Source organism: Sminthopsis crassicaudata, chromosome 1 (genome assembly GCF_048593235.1).
Source record: "Sminthopsis crassicaudata isolate SCR6 chromosome 1, ASM4859323v1, whole genome shotgun sequence".
NCBI lineage: Eukaryota > Metazoa > Chordata > Mammalia > Dasyuromorphia > Dasyuridae > Sminthopsis > Sminthopsis crassicaudata.
The window spans coordinates 662,314,159-662,330,635 of NC_133617.1; the positions used below are offsets into that span (position 1 = coordinate 662,314,159).

At 36.9% G+C, this 16,477-nt stretch overlaps 1 protein-coding gene across 3 annotated transcripts in view; it reads right to left on the bottom strand.

Annotated features, from left to right (window-relative positions):
• The window catches only part of FGD3 (FYVE, RhoGEF and PH domain containing 3), a 191,575-nt gene extending 178,589 nt beyond the window's left edge, over positions 1-12,986 (bottom strand). For all 3 annotated transcript variants that reach the window (XM_074283056.1, XM_074283055.1, XM_074283054.1), the window contains exon 1: positions 12,712-12,986. In XM_074283056.1, coding sequence (XP_074139157.1) covers positions 12,712-12,748 — 37 coding nt within the window. In that variant the 5' untranslated portion in view covers positions 12,749-12,986. The remainder of the gene's footprint in view (positions 1-12,711) is intronic.
• Positions 12,987-16,477: the final 3,491 nt, after the last annotated feature.

Consider the following 16,477-nt stretch of genomic DNA (forward strand, 5'->3'; position numbering starts at 1 on the left):
TCCTTAGATGCATTCCTAATGAAAGTTGCCTTAGTCACTGTACTGGTCCTTGTAACTGTTGAGAATCCACCTGTCTCTCAGATGTTGTAAATGTTACCTAAACTCTGGGTTACTGCCTTCCCCCTAAAATGTATTTTGCATATAAATTTGTACATGCTATACATATTTGTACATGTTGTCTCCCCAACAGAATACATAAGCTCCTGAGAACAGAGACTTTTTTTACTTTTGTGTCCCCACTACTTAGTATACCATAGATATGGATATATGTCTTTCAGTTTATTGATAAAAATGTGAAACTAAAATGGGTTCAGAAACCCTGTTTTTAACAGATACTTTATTTTTAAATATTATTTTATTTTTTCCAATTACGTGTAAATTTTAAGTCTTTTTTTTTTTTAATTCTGGATTACAAATTTTTCCCTTCCCTCCCTCAATTTCCCTGTCCTAAGACAGTAAGCAATGTGATATAGGCCATATGTAAGCAATCACATAAAACATATTTCTTTATTAATCATATTTAATAGGTATTTAACAGATAGGAAAGAAAAAGTTACTGATGTGGAAATCATTTATGAATGAGCTGACTTGTTAAAGACTAAAGTCAATACTGAACAAGTATGAAAAAAAAAATAAGGATGAGATATGTTGTGCCACAAGGTATAACGAGACCTATTTTTAAAAATCATTAAGGCTAAAAAGATGATAAACTGATATGGCACAAGAACAAACATTGCCACAGACTACCAACATTTCTTAAAGAAGTTTAAATGATGTAAAACAATTGTCATAATGAAGGGATTTTTAAAAATCAAGAAAATGCATCTGCCAATTTTTGGTCTCCTTCCCAGGTAGGAAAGATAGCAGCTAAGGGCAAAACCTGTTTAGAATGTAAACTCATTTGTAAGAACTTTATAGAAGAGGATAGTGGAAAATCATGAGCAGTGTTGTTTTATAAAATACGGAAGGAAAAACAAGTTTATAGAAATCTTAACAAGATTTCTAAATCAAGTCCTCCTGACATCTTTAAATAAGATGAAATTATAAAAATTTGCAAAATCTTCTAACAAAATGTTTTCATCATCAGTGACATTGGAATCATCACATCTAGATTCTATCCTGGAAGTGCTAAATGAAGAAACAGAAATGGTACTGAAGAAAACAAAGTTGAGAAAATTACATGGATTAGATTCAATATGCAAAAAGAGGATACATAAAAAAACCATAACTATGAGGAAATACAGCAGTTAATTTTCAAGGCATATGAAGGAAAAGAATATACTAAAGATTTGAAAGAGAGTTCAAATGTTACTATTATTCTCCCCAAAAGCAACTAATTAAGTATTAACTACTGACCCACATGCCTACTTTCACAATTCCACAAAAATGTTATGATAATTGTGTGTATGCATAGATAGACAGATATAGCTAACTTGATTGATCAAGAGCATCTTTAATGGCTTGAGGAGGAAAGAAGCAAGTAATATAAAATTGAAAGATATCAATTGCACTTATTTTAAATTTTAAAAAAGAAGAGGTGCAACAAAATATTATTCTTTTAAAGACAATATACTAATACACTCTGGGCAGAACTGTGAATTGTTCTGTTCCAGAAAATAATTGGAATTATGCTAAAAAATTGCTAAAATGTTCATTTCTTTTGACCCAATAATACTCCTGATAAGTGCATGCCCAAGGAGATCAAAGATGAAAGAAACAGTCTCACATAATATACTCTAAAACAGTTATAGCAATACTTTTTGTGGTAGCAAAGAATTAGGGGGAAAAGTGGATATCCATAGATTAAAAAGTACCTATACAAAAAGTGATAGTGAGCATAATGAAATATTATTGCACTATTGTTTTTTTAAAATTATGAAAATTAAGAAAAAACCTAAAACCAAAAAACTTTTATATAAACTGATACAAAGTAATGAAGGGAACCAGGAAAAGCATATACACAATGACTGTAACAATGTAAATAAAAAGGAAAAAAACAAGAACAAATCACAAAAAGTTCTACATAAATATAATAACCAATATTAACTACAAGAAAAGATTTTTTAAAAATATTTTTTGTTAACTGGAACAAAAGGTTTTGCAATTATCAATGCTGAAAAATTACCCATGCATATATCTTGTAAATAAAAAGCTATAATTTTAAAAAAAGTTTAAAAAAAATTTGTTTTGCAGAGGCAAAAGAGTATGGGCGTATAACATTATATATACAATCAAATTTAATTTTTGTGTCAGTTTTGCTAAGCCATTTTTTCTCCTTTCTTTTTTATTCTGCATTACAAAGGATGGTTCACTGGGTAGAGTAAAAAAAGTGATATATTTGGGGAAAAAGTGACATAGAAACAAAATTTATTGATAATATTTAAAATAAAAACCAAATCTCATTCTAAAAATCTTTTTAAGGATTCATGGATCTTTGAAAAAATTAACCAGATTGATAAACCTTTAGATCAAATGATTAAAAAGGGCAAAAAATGAAATCAAAAACAAAAAATAAGGTAAAATCACAACAAAACCAAAAGAAATAAAATAGTTACACATTAACAAAACAAAGGACAAAAGAAAAATGGAGAATTACTATCAACAATAAAAAATACATAAGCAAAAAGTACAGCTGAAAGAACGGAAAAGAGAACTATCAAAAAATCTTGTTTTGATAGATTTATAAGGGAATTCTATCAAAAATCTAAAGAACTACTATGTATTCTAAAAGAAAGAGATGGAGACCCTTTTATGAAGTAAATGTAATCCTAATCCCTAAACCAAGGAAGGATAAAACGGAGAGAGAGAGAAAGAAATGAGAAACACAAGGACAAGGGAAAAGGAGGGATAGAGGGAGAGAGACAACTGTAGACCAATATCATTAATGAATACCAATTTAAATTTTTTAAATAAAATTCTGACAAAAACAGTATAGTAATTGAGTCTGTATCCCAAAGAGATCATTAAAAAAAGGGGGGAAAACCTATATGTGCAAAAATGTTTGTAGCAAACCTTTTTGTAGTGGCAAGGAATTGGAAACAGTGGATGCCCATCAGTTGGAGAATGGCTGAATAAGTTATGATATATGAATACAATGGAATATTATTGTTCTATAAGAAATGATGATTAGCAGGCTGATTTCAGAAAAGCCTAGAAAGATTTACTGCACTAATACTGAGTGAAGTGAGTAGAACCAGGAGAACACTACACAGAAACAGCAAGATTATGTAATGATCACCTCTGATAAACTTAGCTCTTCTCAGCAATGTAGTGATCCAAGACAATTCTAATAGACTTGGGATGGAAAATGCCACCTGCATACAAAGAGAGAACTATGGAGATTGAATGTGGATCAAAGTATAGTATCTTCACTTTTTTTGTTTGCTTTTTCTTCTGATTTTTTTCCCTTTTTGTCTGATTGTTCTTATACAACATTTCAAATATGGAAATGTGTTTAAAAGGATTGTACATGTATAATCTATATACACTTGCTTATTCTCTTGAGGAATGAGGAAGTAGAGGAGAGAGGAAGAAAAAAATTAGAACACAAAATCTTACAAAAATGAACGTTGAAAACTGTATTTACATGTATTTGAAAAAAATACTATTGAGGGGGAAAATAACAGCAATTTTTTCAAAAAAAATTATTATAACCAAGTTGGAATTATACTAGGGATGCCCAAATGATTAAACACAAAGAAAGCAACATAACTATGTTTTAATTATATTTAAAGACAAAAACATCCAAAACTACATGATTATCTCAATCCATGTAGGGGGGGGAAAAAAGCTTTTAAAAAGGCACATTTCTCATTTAGGCTTTAAAAAAAGTTTGATTACAAAGAACAGTACTAAAAGCAAACATATGCATATATACTAGAAATTTTCACAGTTAAAACAAAAATAAAGCAAAGACAGTCCTTTGCCCTAAAAGCAGTAGGAGAAGAGAAAGCAATTAAAGGGATAAAAATAGACAAAGAGGGAACAAAACTATAGCTATTTGCTAATGACATGATAGTATACTTAGAAAATCCTAAGGAATCAGCAAAGGATTTATGGGAAGCTATTGATAAGTCAATCACAAGTTGAGTAGGCATGAACAAGTTGTTACCTGCACTGTTGGAGGGAATAAACTTTATCAATGAGATCATAGATCCATCAATATATTACAACTATAGTAATACTAGAAAGAACACTTAGGAGTCATGATACCTAGATTCTAGTCCCAGTTTTGCCATTAATTTGCTGTATGGTCTTGTGCAAATCACGTATCTCTCTGTTTCAGCCTCATCACCTACAAAATGAAGAATCTGGATTAGATGATCTCTAAGGTCCTTTCTCACTCTAAATCTGGTAATTATTAATATTTAAAAGATGACATAGATACCCAGCAAATAGAAATATAATCCTAAACTTCAGACTAATAATTTCCCAAACTTTCAGATGTTTTGATACTCTGTCTTTATTTTCATTGTAGGATAACCTCTACCATTTTCCCTAAAAGTGCTTTATGGCAGAGTCTTAAGTGAATTTAAAATAATTTCAATCTGAGAATTTAAAAAATAACAAATATAATTAGATGCAATCTGGAATACCAAGGAAATAGAATCATTTTTCTAGGCAATAGTATTTTATACTAAACTCACAAAGAAATCTAGGGAAAATGGTTCCTATAAAATGCTGAATTCTTCTTTAATCTGAAAAAAGCTTTAGATTATTCTGGTATTTCCATATAAGGCTCTACTCTAAGCCCAAGGTTATGTGATACATTGTAAAACATGTTATAGCATATTGAAAGCAAGATTGCCACAGTCTTGCCTAGATGTGTCTTGATGTGTTTATACTGATGAAGTTTGCAAAAGAAGCAAGAAAAAAGCAGCCCTAAATGAGGAAAGGGAAAAGATCACCTGGGAGGTGGTGTCAATGAAGCATATCAATAAAAGCAAGTCATCAAAACATCCTGATTCCCCTTTTAAATAGCAGATCTTGACAGGTGAAAGTGTCTACCTTTTTGCTTGGAGACACAGAGTAACACAGTATACTCAGTGTCAGATAACTCAGATATGTGTTTCTCTTGAGGTAGACACATAGAGAGAATCAGCCAATGTTTGGGAATATCTTTCAAAAAGTTTAAAAAACAAATAAATAAAAAGCACTGCCATTTTTAGGGAGAGGAAAGAAAGGGGAGTCAGATCTGAGTCCTTTGATAGACGGACAAGTAGCTACTGTCCTTTTAATCTGTAGTGTCAGAGACTTGCCTAGTATATTGTCCCACATCACAAATAAAAAGAGCTAATACTGAACTCAGTTCTTCCTGATTCTCCCATTAAGGTCACTTCTCCATTCATTTGATACCCATCATGATGCCTAGAACTAAAACTGTTTATCTTTAAGGAAAACTGAAAATATTGCATTTAGAAGGATCTCTTCATGATGACTTCCTATTATACAACTGTCGCTTTCATTTTCTTTTCTTTTCTTTTTTTTTAGTGGGGAACGAAGGCAATAAGGATTAAGTGACTTGCCCAGGGTCACACCACTTTCATTCTCCAAAAAACAGTATGTTGATGAGGTGATTCAGGCCAATTCCAATAGACTTGTGATAGAGAGAACCATTTGCATCCAAAGACAGGCTCTTTGAATGTGGATCACAGGATAGCATTTTCACCTTTGTTGTTGTTGTTTTCTTTCTCATTTTTCCCTTTTTGATCTGATTTTTCTTGTGCAGCATGATAAATGTGGAAATATGTTTAGAACTGCATGTTTAGCCTATATTGGATTACTTCCTGTCTAGAGACAGGAGAAAGGAGTGGGGGGAAGGAAGGATGGAGAAAAATTTGGAACATAAGATTTTGCAAGGGTAAATCTTGAAAACTATTTTTGTATTTTGAAAAACAAAAAGCTATTATTGTTTTGTTTTGATAGTATGTTATTAAGGACCTAACACTACCCTGGGAATCAGAAAATCAAGATTTTGGTCCTAGGTCAGCCACTAACTGCCTTCTTTCTGTGTGATTCTGGACAAGTCACTTCCTCTTTGGGGCAAATGCAAGTTTTTTGTCTCATAAAATGAAGCAGTTGAATTAGACAATCTCAAAAGTCCCTTTAACACTAAAAGTCTAGGATCCTAAATATATACTTTTGCTATAAAAAGAACTCCAGTCTCTATCAAGTGTTTTCTTAGCACACAGTATTTAGATATGCCGACATACTAACAAAGGTTTATTTTGATATAGCATGGAATAACTGGATCTCTATTTAAATTGAAATTCTCTGACTCCTTCAGACAAGGACTCCAGAATATTTACAATGCTGTCTGGTGATTTGCTCTCTTCAGAAAGATGGAGTTTAAATATTTGTTTTCCAACAATGATCCAAACTAAACCATACACCTCTGCTACAGAGCCCCAGCTTTTGGGAGGAATATGACCATCAAAGAATAAGTTATTCAGATCTGAGGAGATTCTATTTCCTCATAGTGACTTGGCAGAAACCCAAGGTGGGAGATCAGTCTTTTATCTTCAGAATGATCAGTTTCAAACACAACCAGCTAAAGCAGTAGACTAGCACCTGGAACTCTTTGGAGAAAAGATACTATATAATGAATGCATATATATGAATAAATAAATAACGAACTAGATTTCATCTTCTATCAAAATTGAAACAATCTTCAAATAATAAAATGGCCTGCGGAAATGGAAACAGAATCACAGTAAAAGCAAAATTGTTTATTTAGCAGATTTTTATTGGATTAATGATTTCATGGGTTTAGGGAGCTCCTTCATCTATAGCCTTGCTGCATGGAACACCAATGTGTGAAGTCATTTTTCTGAGACACAAGCAGTATCCCCATGCCACACTACCTCTCTTAGCACTCAAAAGAATGTAATTCATATTAATGCCTTCATAATGTTAGCATTCATTTAATAGTCCTTCTAAATGGTTTTTAAAGTATCAAATGAGATAATAGATGTAAAGAGTTTTGTAAAATCTAAATAAATATCTATTGTTATTGTTATCCTTTTAAAAATACTTTGTCAGAGATAATTGCCCAACACTCATGTTCACACAACATAACTCCTGTCATATAATATACACTAAAACATTACCTTATAGCATTTATCTGGTAGCATTCTTTATGTGATTTAATATACATACATACACACACACACACACACACACACACACACACACACACACACAGTCTCAAAAGTCTTATTGCAATTTTAAGCTTCAGTTTGCTCAATTAATAGTTTAATTTGATATTTGTGGCAGCCCTTTTTGTGGTAGCAAGAAACTGGAAACTGAGTGGATGCCCATCAGTTAGAAAATGGCTGAATAAATTATGGTATATGAATGTTATGGAATATTATTGTTCTATAAGAAACAATCAGCAGGATGATTTCAGAAAGGCCTGGAGAGACTTACATGAACTGTTGCTAAGTGAAATGAGCAGTATCAGGAGATCATTGTACATGAAAACAACAAGATTATAAGATGATCAATTCTGATGAACATGGAGATAATTCAGGCCAGTTCCAATGATCTTGTGATAAAGAGAGCCATCTACCCACAGAGATGTGGGAAATGAGTGTAGATCACAACATAGCATTTTCGTTCTTTTTGTTGCTGATTGCTTACATTTTATTTTCTTTATATTTTTTCCTTTTTGATTTGATTTTTTTGTGTAGCAAGATAACTATATAAATATCTGTGCATATATTGGATTTAACATATAGAGAATCCATTAAGGGATACCTGACTAGGAAAAAAAAAAAAAACACATGAGGAATTCAGAAGATAGAGAGGAAACAACCAATTGGGAAGAAATGTGATATAATAGAAAGAGTGCTATCTTTGGAGTCAAAGGACAGAGGTTAAAATTACTTGCCTTTTTTCACTCTGAGACTCAATTCTTTCATTTACGAAATGAAAAACTTCTACTAAATGATCACTAAAGTGTTCCTTCTAGTTAAAAATTCTATGATCCCATCAGGATCAGGGAAGGCTTAGTGGGAAAACACAGCTCTTGAGCATGGGCTAAGATTGAGAAAGGTGGGAATGGAAGCATGAACAAAAGCCTTGATGCAAGCATCTTCTATTCTTAAAAAACATTCATTTAGACCTACTGTCCCATCAAATTATCATCATAATAGATCTCTTCTCATTACCAGAACTCCTCAGGCTGAGACAAGAAGTCACCAATCAACAGTACTGAATAATGCTTAGAACTTGGTCCAGTATTAAAGACTTCAAGGTTATCTATCACATTCTAGGCCACCACCAATTGTCTTGACTTTTGTCCTGCCACTGGATTTTGATGATTCAGAAAAAAAAAAGGGGTGAGGCTGATGATTTTGTGTAGTGCCTCACTTAAGTCCAATTCACACACAAGTCAAGACATCACCAGTGATGTCATTGGTCCTCTTCAAAAACAAAGGAACATCTTCTTTCTGCTAGGAGTTCATCTCTTCCATATAAGGAAGGAGAAGAAAGAGACATATAAGGTTGCCACCCTTTCTACCCACCTACAAACAGAAAGAATCTTTTTAATTTGTCAAAAAGAAAGACTTCTGGAATAAGTGAAATTATTTTAGGAGGCTCTTCAGCAGTACAAATAGGAATTTCCCCCAGAGAATCAGTACTGGACTACTAAGCCTTTGTCCTATGTACTTCTGGACATTCAGTAAATTTCAGTATCTCTGTTACTTCAGGAATCAAATATAAAATCCCATTTTGCTTTTAAATATCTTCACAATCTAGCCCCTTCCTACCTTCCCTGTTCTAATCTCCTTCATGCAGGTCAGAGTATACATCTCATCTTTCAACTTCATGACTTTTGAGAGACTCCATGAAGTCCTTCCTGGATGTCCCCAATTGCCAAAACTCTCTCTCCTCACTTCTAGCTGACCTAAAAACTCAGCTTAATTCTACTTTTTGCAAAAGATCTCCTCCCCCATTTCCATCCTACTTCTGCTTTCCCTTCTAGATTACTTCCAATTTACTATCTGGTTGCATGTTGCCCTCCACTTACTGAATGTGAGCTTCTGGATGGAAGAGACTTTGGTTTTTATGTTTATTTGTATGTATAGTGCTGAATAAATGCTTGTTGACTGATGAAACATCAGGCCCAACAACTTCTTCCCTAAATATCCATTATCAGTAGTAACTCATTTTTATAGTGATTTAAGATTCACAAAGAACTTTCCTCACAATAACCATGAGAAGAAAAGTAGTGTAGTTATTACCATCCTCACTGAACAGAGATGGTTAGATGTCCACAATCATTCACCTGACAAGAGGCAGAGTAAAAATCTGAACCAGGTCCCCTATCTCTAAAACTGTATATTCTTTCCATTTTATTCCAATGTCTAGTCATTTCGTTTGACTCACAACACCCTTGAGGCAAGCAGATAAGTAGTATGGCTAATTTGGCTTTTAACATCCCAATACTACTACAGAGTCACATCCTGACTCTATTTTTAGGTGGTCCTTAGGGACTGGGCCTGACCTTGGGAGAGTGTGATAAAGTCAAACAGGGAAGAATTAACATGTTGCTGCTAGGACCCAGAGAGATAAGATAACATAAATGTGTAGCATAACTATTTGATACAATTGTGGTTTTCTCCAGCAATGGAATAGGAAGGTAGGTAATGGGGTAACTCTAAACTATCACTGATCAAGACATGACTAGATATAGGAAAAGAGGACAAGGGACTAAAGCTAGAAGATAGTTATAAAATATATGATATATTTAACTTACATCAGATTCCTTGCTGTATTTGGGGAGGGACAAAAGAAGGAGAAAAATTTGGAAAACAAAGTCTCACAAAAATGAATGTTGACAACTGTCATGTATTTGGAAAAGTAAAATACTATTAAGAAAAAAAATAAATAAAAAATAAAATATATGATAGCATATGACTTAATTGGTCAACCACAGATAGGATCAAGATTGGGAAGAAAGAAGAGTAAGATGAACTGGAGGAATAAGGAAGGGTAAAGGACTTGGATAGCATAGTGCTGATGAAAAAGAGGTTTAGGAGTAGTGAGACAAAGTGAAAGATTGTTATTAGAGAAAGGAATTTCAGAATTTTGGTGGCACAGTTAACTGAACAGATGGTAATAGCAAGAATATGGTTATCTCTATTGTTGCTGAAGGTGACCTGAAGGTTCAGGTCATGAAAGTTAAGAAAACGGGTAGATCAGGGTGTTTGGGGCACAAACAATGTGATTATTAACATCCTTGAATCTGAGGGCAGAGGTTACAGTGGATAGCATGACTATGAGCCAGATATTGAAGTCCTCAAGAAAAGAGAAAGAAAATGAATGTAAGTCAGCAAATCACTGCCACAAGGATATGGACTGGGTAATATGGACAGACAGAGAAAACCTCAAGGAAAGAGAGTGTTTCATAACGGTAGGAAAGGGGCTATCTGAAAGGGACGGTGGGGACCAAAGCTCAAAAAAATGAGGAGAAATGAAAGAAGATGAGTATTTAGCATTGGGAAGAATAATTACAAAGGAACTACTTTCTGGAGAGATGAGAAGATGAAAAGAGGAAAAAAATAAAGTGATAGTCAAGCACGGATCCATTTCAAGATAACAGCATGAGCTTCCCTGGCTTGTCACTCAAAACACAATAGAGAAGGGGAGGGAAGGGAGAAGAATGTTAGTGGCATATTGTTTCATCCATATATCTGGGTTAATAAATCAAAGTTCCATTATCTCAAAGAAATTGAATTCATATTTGATATATCCTATAACTCAGGATATGGAATTCAAATAAAACAGAATGCCTGATGGTGACATATTAACTTAGAAAATCACAAATTAACATTATCTATGTTGAATTGTATTTTTATTGATTTTTAAAAACATTTTCCAATTGAGTTTTTTCTTTAAAAAAAATTTTTCCACACTTAATAGTATTCCAAATGAATTTTAATCTAGTTATTTGCTTCACTAAAGAATTTGACAGTTCTGTAGTTACCGCTAATGTGTCAAGCACTATGCTAGGTTCTAGAGATACAATCCATTAGTTTGTAAGCCTCTTGAGGGCAGGGACTGCCTTCAGCTTCTTTTTGTGCCCTCAGCACTTACTATAATACTGGCACATAGTATTGCTTAAATGTTTATTGATCAATTGATTGTTACAAGGGCCCACAAACCCTTCTAGATTGTTACAAGGATCTGCAAACCCTACTTCTAAAGTATAATCAGTCACACTTCTGCCTAAAGAAAATCTATTTGCATAATCTTTGTATTTTCTTATTTGCATATACGTTTTATTCCCTATCTACTGATCTTCCAATATATAAGGTACTTGAACGAGGAGAGTTTTATATTTTTTCTTTATATCCTCACTGTCTAGCTCAAATTTTAGTAAGTACTAGATGCTTAATAACTGCTTGTTGGATTGGTTTGAACCTACTTTTTAAAAAGCTAGAAAAAAGCTCCTGTATCCTCCCATACCTGAGGGTTGACTTGTAATATTCAGTAGTGGAATGGGAAGTTGCCCTTGGGGGGAAGGAACTCTCAGAATCCAGTTCCCCAAGCAGTGTGGCAAACTACCTAAGCATTTAGAGATGGAAGAAAAATTAGAGGTCAACCAACCTCTTTACTTCACCATACAAATGAGAAACTGAGGTGTAGAGATGGGAATGCCCAACAGTGCAAAGGAAATAAGAGATTTACAAGATTTAAGGTCAGGTCTTCAAAATCCAATTCCATATTTCCCAATACACCTTGCTCGCTCTGGATACTTTACTGTTTTCTTTAATGGCATCTTTCATTAGATTAGGAAAAAGGCTGAATAGACTAGAGCTCTCTGGCTCCCCTTGGGGGGTAACGACTATATAATTGAAGGAGGCTCGGAGGAATAAGAATTCGCCAGACTGTTACACACCCACACCTACAGCTTTTCTGCAAGGGCTCCAGATAGGAGAAGCACCCCTGAATAAGAACTTTGGGCTCCAATCACAGAGCTCTCCCCTACAGGTAGAGAAGGGGTGAAGATGGGGAGCAGGATAAGGACAAGGGAGAGTATCATTGCTTCCTTAGCCTCGGAAAGTTTTCTCCTCTTCTACGTTAAAAGTTCTGTTTGTTTTTACGAGTTGTTCTCATTCAAGTCGCCTGCAAAAACCAACCTCCAAGACTGGTTTAAAATAGTTTTAGTGGGGGCTCTTAGGACAGGGGCCTGCATGGATACCTATTTACTTTAGTTACAAAGAGTAACACCATTAAAATCCTAAGGCTGCTTCCACTCCCAAGTAGCCTCATTTCCAAGGTGGAGGAGTGGGGGAAGAGACTCCGACAGGATGGGGAGGAATAGCCTACTTTCGCTGGATCGAGTCTGAAACTGAGACTTAGACCGAGATCCTGGCACAGTCTGGATGACCTCCGGTGGGCCCTTTCATCAAACCGGATGAATAGGATTGTTGCTCTTAAGCAAAGGCACACGATCCAACCGGGCAAAGTGGGAGAGAGAGCCCGTGGACCTCAGTTTCCATTTTTGTAAAATGCAGAGATTGACCTACAAGATCCCGAAGGGCCCTCACAGCACTAAATCTAATATTCCCGAGCTGCACAGACCGACCCCCCCCCCTTTCCTTATCCCACTTAGCTCCAGGGGCGGGTCCAAACTCAGCTTCCTTCCCTCCCTGCCCCCCCTCCCCGCCCCCTCCTCTCTCCTCCCCTCTCCCAACTCACCCTCCGCCTCCATGGCGCCCCCCGCTCTTCTATTCATGCCAGGAGCAGGGAACGAGAAGGGGAAGGGGAAATCCGAGTCCAGGTTGGGGTCCCGGAGCTCTGGCGCCCTAGGGACCACCTCAAGCGAAGCAGCCAAAGCAGCGCGGGGCCGGACCGCATCTCGCCAGCAGAGCGGGCGGCCGGGCGGCCTCGCTGACTCCCGGGCTCCCTCCCGCCGCCGCTACCGCCAGCCCCCAAACTCGGCCCCGCCAGGCTGGGGGCGGGAGGGAGGGCTCGGCGCGCGCCGCCCTAGGCTCCCGAGGGGGCTCAATCCCCGCCCGCCAGCCCAGAGTCCGGCCCTCGCCGTCAGACCACCCCCGCCTCCTCGGCCGCCCGACCGGCCGGCTCCTCCCCTACAGCCGTCCCTGCCCCCGCCCCCACATTGGCCTCGGGGCCTCGGCGGGTCCGGGCCCGGGCTGCAGCCCAGAAGGTCATTGAGGCGAAAGAGGCTCCGGGAACGGCTCGGGCCGCTGAGCTCCAGATCCAAGCCGCTAACTTCTCCAAGGACACTCCCTCCGTCTGCCCGTCCTCTGCCGGGCTCCTTTTTAGCCCTAGTGCCCAGCACCCCGCAGCTAAAGTCTGCTTTGTTACTTCACTGTTCCTGTCTTCATCCTTAACAATTCTTAGAGCGAGAAAACGGCTAGGAAGGTTGAGCAACAATAGCGAGTGAAGGAGCTTAGATTCCAGGTTAGGACTCCTGGCTCTAAGTCTCCAGTGCTCTTTTCATTGAACCAATCTCCTTCTCACGTGATCATGTACAGTTTTCCGAACTAGGGCCCTGAGACTAGGCACATGAGGAAAGGAGGAAGAAGGGAGAGAGGGAGGGAAAGAAGGAAGGAAAGAGGAAAGAGCGGAAGGAGAGAGAGAGGGAGGGGAGGAAGAAAAGAAAGAAAGGGATCGAGGAAGAGGGAAGGAGGGAGGGAGGGATCGTTTTAACTTCAGCCTTTTTTCTACTTGCTCCTGGACAAAAGTTCAAGGTTTGAACTTCAGTTCCTGGTATTTTCTCAGCTCAAGTCTCCAGTGAACCAAGGGAAGAAGTAGATGTGGGGAAGCTAACGAACTGGACAATTACTTCATGAATAATCTTTTGAGATGCAAATGAACACAAACCAATTAAAATCAATGGCTGGGCCTACAGAACATTGAGTAAATTATACTTGTTCTTGGCATAAGAGCTCCTCTCCAGTAGTTAAACTGGCTCATTCACTGTAAAATCTGGCAGGTGTATACAGAATCATAGACTATCCAGTCCAAAAAGGACCTTGGAAAATAAAGCAGAGAAGGTGAGAGAGGGAAAGTGGTGTGGCTGTAGAAGCACCAAATGTTATTTAGGCACCAGATGATGTGCTTTAGGAAAATCACCAAAAGTTGGCATTCAGTCATGTGAAGAATTCACAACTGCCATTCTCTGGCAAAAGATAGATTTATTTAAGGAAGAGGTTACAGACTAAATGATAGAATACAATAGACACCAGAATGGTAAACGTGAAATAGAGTGGGAGAGCCTATGAAAGACAAGTGGAACTCACAATTTATGCAACGGAAAGGGAGTACACCATGACTTTGAACCATGTCTTTTGCTAGCAGACTAATCTTTTTTTTTTCTTTTTTAAATTTTAAAGCTTTTTATTTTCAAAATATGCATGCATAATTTTTCAACATTGACCTTTGCATAGCCTTGTGTTTCAGATTTTCCCCTCCTTCTCCCACTCCCTCCCCCCAGATGACAAGCAATCCAATACATGTTAAAATATATGTTAAATCCAATGTGTGTAAACATATTTATACAATTCTCTTGCTGTACAAGAAAAATCAGATCAAAAAGGAAAGAAAATGAGTAAGAAAACAAAATGCAAGTGAACAACATCAAAAACAGTGAGAATGTTATGTTGTGGTCCACATTCAGTTCCCATAGTCCTCTCTCTAGGTGCAGATGGCCCTCTTCATCACAAGATCATTGAAACTGGCATCAGCCATTTCATTGTTGAAAAGAACCATGTCCATCAGAATTGATCATCATATAATCTTGTTGTTGCCATATACAAATGATCTCCTGGTTCTGCTCACATCACTCAGTATCAGTTCATGTAGGTCTCTCCTCCAGACTCTGAAATCATCCTGCTGATGGTGCTTTCTATTTTTTTTTTTTTTTTTTTTTTTGCTGAGGCAATTAGTGACTTGCCCAGAGTCACACAGCTAGGAAGTGGTAAGTGTTTGAGATCCGATTTGAACTCAGGTCCTCCCAACTTCAGGGATGGTACTCTACCCACTTCACCACCTAGCTACCCCATGCTGATTGTTTCTTATAAAACAATAATATTCCATAACCTTCTCCAACTAATGGGCATCCATTCAGTTTCCAATTTCTTTCTACTTCACAAAGGGCTGCTACAAACATTTTGGCACAAAAAGGTCCCTTTCTCTCCTTTAAGATCCCTTTGGGATATAAGCCCAGTAGAAACACTGCTGGATCAAAGGGTATGCACAGTTGATAACTTTTTGAGCATAATTCCAAATTAGCAGGCTAATCCTAAAAGGGACTTTAACACCCTAAAAGGGTTCTTAGCTATTAGAAGAGAAGGAGGGTTGAGAAACATAGTGGAGTTAAAGGAGATACCACATGACCAAGGGGAGAGATAAGAGGAAAGACATTGAGGCAGAGTGCCTTGATGGACTGACCCAAAGAACAGTATCAGGGCATAGGTCATAAGTATATTTTATTGGGAAAATTTAACCTCAAGGACATGAATGGAATTTTTAATAGGACATTTATATAGAGGGTGGGCCTCAGGTTTGACATAACTTGAACATAACTTGGATTTCTGATTGGAAGACTTCCTCAGAGAATAGGACCATAGAGCTAAAGTGATCTCTATCAATGCCTTCTCCCTGCCTACCCCAGTGATCACTTTTATCAATTCTTCAGTTTCTTTCTGCCCAATACAACCACCATTCAGCTCCTCATCAAAAAGGAACTTTAGAACAAGGGGAGGTACTAAAAAAAGTACTAGACATGGAGCCACATGACTTTGATTCAAATCCTGATTCTTCTACTTATGGACCATTACTCACCTAGCCTTACTGGATATCAATTTACTCATCTGCAAAATAAAGGAGTTGGACTAGATAAATTCTAAAGTCCCTTCCAACTCTAGATCTATGACATTATCATCCTGCAACAGGAAAGGAACTTAGGACATGAGTGGACTAGCACTGGAAAAAAATCTTGGACATCATCTAGACCAATTCTCATTTTACTGAAAAGGAAACTGAGGTCCAAAAATGCTTCTGCTCTCTTTTCATTCTTTCTGGTAGTGTTTCCTTGAAGTACTGATCTATAGTATCATTGACCAGAGCTTGAAATAACAGCCTTTTATTATTTTTTAATTAAATATCTTTATTTTCAAAACATATGCACAATTTTCAACATTCACCTTTGCAAAACCTTGTGTTGCTTTTTTTTCCCTTCTTTACCCCCTACTCCCTTCCCTAGATGGCAAGTAATCCAATATGTTAAACATGTGCAATTTTTCTATGCAATATTTCCACAATTATCATGGTGAAGAAGAAAAATCAGATCAAAAAGGAAAAAAAATAAGAAAGAAAACAAAATTCAAGCAAATCACAAAAAAAGGTGAAAATACTGTGTTGTAATTCATACTCAGCCCCCACAGTCCTCTCTCTGGGTGCAGATGGCTCTCTCCATCACAAGACTAGTGGAACTGGC